At 33.6% G+C, this 7,328-nt stretch overlaps 1 protein-coding gene across 1 annotated transcript; it reads left to right on the plus strand.

Moving 5' to 3' along the window:
• Positions 1 to 89: 89 nt before the first annotated feature.
• On the plus strand, positions 90 to 3,626 carry LOC144565856 ((DL)-glycerol-3-phosphatase 2-like). Its single transcript, XM_078315700.1, has 6 exons — positions 90 to 271; positions 1,510 to 1,734; positions 2,313 to 2,373; positions 2,448 to 2,595; positions 2,674 to 2,750; positions 3,203 to 3,626. Exons 1-6 carry the CDS (start codon positions 217 to 219, stop codon positions 3,324 to 3,326), a joined length of 690 nt encoding a protein of 229 aa, XP_078171826.1. The 5' UTR covers positions 90 to 216; the 3' UTR covers positions 3,327 to 3,626.
• Positions 3,627 to 7,328: the final 3,702 nt, after the last annotated feature.

Consider the following 7,328-nt stretch of genomic DNA (forward strand, 5'->3'; position numbering starts at 1 on the left):
CAAACGGTCCGATTACCAACCACTACGTACCTAAAAAGATCCAATTGGTTGGGTGTTGACCAGTCAGGTGCTGAGATTCCCTGATGCGCATATTCCTTTTTTAAAATGGGGAAAAACATTTTCTTTTCTTTCTTTGCTGAAAAAACCAATGTTAATGGAGAATGAAAGAGAGAGAGGCTTCTAATATTGACGTTGTAGACATCTGGACCGACGGCAATGTTGACTCCAACCATAACCCATGTCATTTTTGACATGGATGGCCTCCTACTCGGTACACATACCTCTCGCTCTCGATCTATTTTTATTCGTCTCCATATATAAAAGCACCTCTTTTATAATAAAGTAAAGTGTTTTATCCCTCAGTCAAGGAGAATATTACTCAGTGCAATTAGGCAATCTGAAGGAATTAAGAAGTGTTAGTAATGGTGTTTACTGTTTACCAGACCATGAATGACCTAGAGGGCAATTTGAGGAAATTAAAAAGGAATGGTAAATAGTGGTAGAGAGAAGATAAGATAAAAAGGATCTCCGTTTTATTGATTCATCAACAAGTTCTTACACAAACGAACCAACAAAAAAGAAATAACATAAATGCCATTTATTGTTATCAATATCCAACACCATTCTTTAATATTTCTTCTCCAGTGGATGGGCTGCTGCACTTTTCCATTTAAGTCCTTTCTTTTACTGTCGATGGACCCTCTTTGACAGAACATTCAAATTTGTTTTACTGCATTCCCTCTAACTGTCACCAGCCTAAGTCCCTTTCTCCCTGCAAACTGTATAGCCAATGGTGTGCTTTGCATCGACATTTCTCTAAGTTTATTCTAATTTCTATTATGCCTTAAGACATCACAGTCATTTTGTAGAGGGATGTTTAGTTTTACAATCATATGAGTTCTCCATTCATATTTTTTTAGATCTTTTTGTGACAAAAAGTTCTCCATTCATATTTAAGAGAGATATTAGTTCAAGTGACATAAATTAATTGGTACATTGCCAACATCAAAAACAACTATTGTGGTATTACATGATATGCTTCAAAACCTCAATTAATGACAAATCAATGCAAAACATGGAACAATGGATTGCAAATTAGGGTGGACATTTTTATACTTAAAATAGAATCAGGCTAGGCCAATGCAACTTGCTATTAATTGGGTCAAGATATACTGAGCCAGACCTGGCCCTTCAACTTACCTCTTGATTTGGGTTGGCTCACGGCAACCCGATGGTCAGCACTAACAAAGTTCCTAATGTGGTTGGTATTGGACAGATGTTGCGTTATGTTACATATATTTTAATTTAGCCCAGTTGGAAGTTTTCAATAAGAGAAAAAAATATGAGTTAAACACTAAACTTTTTATATTGAACTTATCCTTAGTTCCTTATCATCCAGTGGAATAAAAATCCTTACTCTAACAAAATACTGTCGACTTTCCTTATTGTAGTCGTATTAAATAAAAATTCTAGAACTGAAGCCTAACACTTGTTTAAGCTGCATTGCAGATACAGAGAGGATTTACACACTGTTAAATGGGAAGATACTCGAGAGGTATGGGAAAATTTTTGACTGGCCACTACAAGCCAAGATGATGGGAAAAAGGACCATGGAGTCGGCCCAAATTTGTGTCAATGAGTCTGGCCTATCTGGCATTCTCTCTCCTGAGGCATTTCTGAAGGAAAGAGAAGGGATGCTTCAAGAGCTGTTGCCAACTTGCTCCCTCTTACCAGGTACCTGATCTTTCACTCGATTGAAAGGTCATAACAGTGACAGGTGGTTATGCAATTGGTATTGGATTTGGCATTGCTCATATTAGGTGATGGTACAAACTATGAACTTGTTGTAACTGAACTTGGAAGTGGAGTACTGCTTAAAATTTGCTGTACCAGACGTATACATAACCATGAAAATTGTGTACGATAAGCGTCCAGAAACTCTCATCACCATTTAAGTTCTTGATTCTAACATGTGATCAGGATCCTTCTGACAGTACTGAACCGCATTGCCTCTGTCAGGCATAGGTTTAGCATTATTAGATTCCTATACTGAATAATGATTAAAGTATACACAATGTACCAGTTGGAACCTTGCTAAAGCACCAGTCAGGTTTTGTATATATATGGTCCTGCAAAGAACCAGGCAGGCCTTTAAGTCTTATGCTATGCGTCTCGGGATTTTTTGTGCAGACTGTTTTAAGCCAGGTTTGGTGGTTTGTACAAAGGATAACAATCTTAGATCTGGGTTTTATACCAGTATCTTGTGGATGGCTTGTAACCAAAAGTATCTTGTTTACTTGTATATTTTACAGGAGTAGAACGCTTGGTGAACCATCTCCATGCCAAGGGGATACCTATGTGTGTCGCCACAGCGTACTAACCCTTTTTCTCTCTTGTATTTCATCACTTATTTTTTGGTTCATAATTCATATTTTTGTTTATTGTAGATCTTGCACCAGTCATTTTCTATTAAAGACTCAAAATCATAGTAAAATATTTAAAATGATGCATCATATTGTAAAGGGAGATGACCCTGAGGTGAAACAAGGAAAGCCAGCCCCTGATATTTTTCTTGCTGCTCTTAGAAGATTTGAGGTATTAATTCGAATCTCACTTGCTAATTGTCTAAGATGTATTGTTTTTTCTGTTTTATAAAAGTTTGTATGTTTTCAGGGCATAGTTGAGGCTAGCAACTGTCTAGTTTTTGAGGATGCTCCTTATGGGATAGCAGCAGCTAAATATGCAGGAATGTGAGTCTCTCTCTCCCTCTCTTTGAGAAATTTGGCAGATGCTACTTCTTCCCCCCACCCCCAATCAACACCCGAAGCTCAAGCCTTATTTAAGTATATGGACTTCTTTTGCAGAGGACGCTTTAACTAGCATGGTTATGAACTGGACACAGTGACAAATTTATATGACCAGTTTGCCTCAATTCTGTACTATGATTTTTACAAAAATTGGGGTGTGTTGTTCGAAGCAACATTCTGTTTGTTGCCAATGATGGTTGTGACTGCTGCCGTGTATCCATTTTTTCATTGGGGAGGGGGAGGATAAATCAAATCATAAATCCCCAGATTTCTGTTTGAATTATTATTATTGTTATTGTTGTTGGGTTGTTTTTGGAGATAAGAGAAAATTTAAAAGCAAATTACTTTGGTTAGCTGTTGTTATAAATAAATTTATACAGAGTAAACAATTATAGGTTAGCGGTGATGGTACCAGATCCAAGACCGGATATTTCATATCATGAAGGAGCTGACCAAGTCATTAGCTCGCTCTTGCAATTCAGTCCCCAAAACTGGGGACTGCCTCCATTTCAAGATTAAAACGAATAAGTGGGAAATAATTCAACTTCTGATTTGTTTAGTGATTATTTTATGCGTTTTATTGTGAGGCTAATTTATTTTGGCGAGTCTGCTGGAACTGAAACCTCCCAGAAGTCCCTTTACGATTTGTTGCTTGTAGCTTTAAAGAACTTTTTATAGCATAAAATTAAAAGATCATGTGTTTAATTTAGCTTGTTAATTGTTTACTGAAGTTATGCTCTTTCATAAGGCTGTCTGCTTTGGAAGTAAAATAATGGTTGGATACTTGAATCAACAACTGCAAAATTACATGTTCTCAAATTTAATTTGTCCTTTTAAAACAGAAACATGCTATATTATTACTTTTGTTTTCTTCATTTTTTTTTAATCTTGGTATGGTCAATGTCAATCATTTCCTGATACATAAAGACCAATCCTTCAGGCGAACCCTTGGTCAATAACTCTCCAAAATAAACTAAAAGGAGCGACATAAGATCCTTTTCCATACAAATACAATTAGGGCTTGCCTTAAAAATCCTGTAAGAGCACAATTAAGATATCCAGACATTTATTGTTTGAATTACTTCCTAATTATCCAATTATTTATAGGAAATTAGGTATTGTTCGGTCAATAACTTTCATTTACCATATAGTGTGGTCATGAGATATTAAATTTACTGATTGGATGGTTGAGAAGTCCTTGGGATCTAATCAGTAAATTTAACTAATTAAATTTAATACTACATTTGAAAATGACATTTTTGTTCTTCTGAAAAGCACATCTCTGATTTGAGATGTATTATAATATGGGATGATGTACAGTAAAGTTGGATACATGATAGGTAGGAGATGCTTAGATGAAGACACTTAAAAAAAAATTATAATAATTTTATAAATAGACTCCATGTAATTGTAATCAAATCATATAAGAATATTACAAGGTTCATTGACTTCATTCTCTCTTGAGTTCCTCTCTCCCTTTAGAATTTTTGTGTATAAGGTATTGACATTTTCTTGAGTCAAAATAATGCTCTGCAAAATTAAAACAATACATACACACTGACTAGGAAGACATATTTGGGTGCAATTGTCATCTTTAAAGAGAGCATGGATTTTGAAAATTTGTTCAATACCATCATACCAGTACTGGTACTGATGATATTGGATAACCAGGATTAGCTAGAACCTGATTACAGAAAGCATGAATACATTGTTGCAGTGATCACTAAACACTAGTCTTATGGTACTCTAGTAACTAGTCCATTTTAAACCTTCAAAAAAACCTAGTCCATTTTAGTTATTGATAGTTCTCTGGTAAATGCTATACTGGTAGGGCTCTACAGTTGGGATTATAGACAGCGCGACAATGGTCTGGGTCAGGTTGGCATTTTTATATTTAGAAAGGAAACACCATGGATCCAATACGACCCTTAGTGGAGTGAATAAAAGTTGCCTTCACCAGCCCTCTAACAGAGCTGCTCAGTCCTAACTGAGTCCGGTCAGCCTGGTGACCTAGTATTGCTAAATTGTCAAATTTGCTCGGATTTGGGCACATGGATGATGATATTTTTTCAGATTTTTTTTTTAATGAAAAATTGAATTTAAATTATTTTAACCTTGATATTTAACATCAGTGCTTCAGCAATTGGAAAACCAAAGAAGACAACAAAAGAAATTGAAAACACAAAGTATCAAAAAGGAAAGCTTGATCTTTTGTTGTGATCCTCAATGCAGATACAGAGGGGCTTTCACAGAGGTAAATGGAAAGATACTAGAGAGGTATGGGAAAGAGTTTCACTGGATTCTTAAAACCAAGATGATGGGAAAGAAGCCCATCAAGGCTCCGAGTTTTTGCTGATTGGTCAAGCTTAACAATGGCTTCTTTCTCATGAGGAATTTCTCAAGGAGAGAAATGATGCTTGAAAAGCTCTTCCCCTCTTGCCTGGTAGGTACAATACTAGTGTCTGGTACAGTACATATACCACAAAGTAACGCATTAACACTAAGGGATCGACTAACAATAACTACATGTGGAAACCGCTCATTAACTATACATCATTAATTACTTTGGAAACCACCTAATATTTGATAGATTTTACAACTGATGCACGCAAATATGAAAAGCTATGTACGCAAGTGTTAATATATAATACATCAAGTATTCATATCTAATATATCAAGTATTTCAAAACAAAAAACTGAATACATCACACACTTATCTTTTACACGTTTTTAGAGGTGGGTTTTTTTTTTCTCCATTCAAACTCGCCAATATTTCTGACGATCTGTGAGAAAATTTGCAAATCCAAAACCATGAACGTCTTCTACGTAATTTTCTCTTTCAAATGAGATATTTGATGACGTACTTTCGGGTTATTCATCGTGCAAGTATTCATACCTCGTCATACAAGTATTCATACATTGTCGTAAATACCTTGCTGTGTAAGTATTCATAACTTGTCGAGCGAGTATTCATACCTCGTCGTGCAACTATTCATACCTCATAATGCAAGTGTAAATAATTCATGTCCGAAGTGTTTGTACTTAACATATTTTATCAATTTTTTTTCCATATGGCACTGGATGACGTTTAAAAATATTAATATTAAATATTGCAGGTATTTATACATTGTCGTGCAAGTGTAAATAGTTCATATGTCAAGTGTTAGTAACTAATAGAATCTATGAAATTTTTATTTTTATTTCCATATGGCACGGAATGATGTATAAAAATATTAATTCCAAATGTTGCAAGTATTCATACTTCGTCATGCAAATGTTAATAGTGTATGTATCAAGCGTTTTATCTAAAAGATTTTATCAATAGTTTTTTTTTCTCATGACATCATATTACGTTTGAAAGTACTAATATCAAGTATGCAAGTATTCATACCTTCTAATATAAGTGTTAGTAACTAACAAAATCTATGAAATTTTTATTTTTATTTTCATATGGCACGGAATGATGTATAAAAATATTAATTCCAAATATTGCAAGTATTCATACTTCATCATGCAAATGTTAATAGTTTATGTATCAAGCGTTTTATTTAAAATATTTTATCAATAGTTTTTTTTTCTTATGGCATCAGATGACATTTGAAAGTACTAATATCAAGTATGCAAGTATTCATACCTCCTAATGTAAGTGAAAATAGTTCATGTATCAAATATATGTATCTAACAAATTATATTAATTTTTTTTCTCATATGGCACTGAATGATATCTGAAAGTATGAATATAAAGTATTGTAAGTATTTATACATCGTTATAAAAGTATTAATATCAAGTATTGTAAGTATTCATATCTCGTAATGTAAGTATTTATACTTATAACTGAAGTATGAATTGTTATGTTTAAGAGTATCTTAATTTAATATTATTTTACAAATTACTCTGTTTGGTGCTAATAAGTAATATGGAAAATATTCACACCTGTGCATTTATGTACTAATATTTACGTTGTAGACTATGTTGGATGGATACAAGTACGGATATCGTATCAAATACGATATGGATACGACGATACGACAATTTTCAAAAATCTAGAATACAATATAGCTATTATATATATTATTTTTTATTATTTTAATTCTATTATTAATTCAACACGACAATACAAAAAAAAAGTTGATAAAGTTTGATGATTTTGCTATAATGCATCTCACATTTTTTTTTAAAGAAAGGCCAAAAAGTCACCTATATTAAAATCACCGCCAAACGATTAATCAGAAATAATCAGGAATAGTCGGCTATAATGGAAATAATCAGTCAATTAATTAGAAAAATTCATAATGGTTTGGTCACCACTAATAATTAATCGCAATTAATCGGCCTAAACAGACTTTTTTTTTACAACACTAATCACAATATGTGAGAAATGATCCATACGAAAAAATTATTTCAAAAGAAAATTATTGAAAGCAAATCCGGATCAACTCAGGACTTTAGATCTAACAGTCGGGCCACAAGAAAGTAAGTAATCAAGGTAGTTGAATATGGATCAATTTCAGCACTGAATA

Source organism: Carex rostrata, chromosome 14 (assembly GCF_964058835.1).
Source record: "Carex rostrata chromosome 14, lpCarRost1.2, whole genome shotgun sequence".
Taxonomy (NCBI): Eukaryota; Viridiplantae; Streptophyta; class Magnoliopsida; order Poales; family Cyperaceae; genus Carex; species Carex rostrata.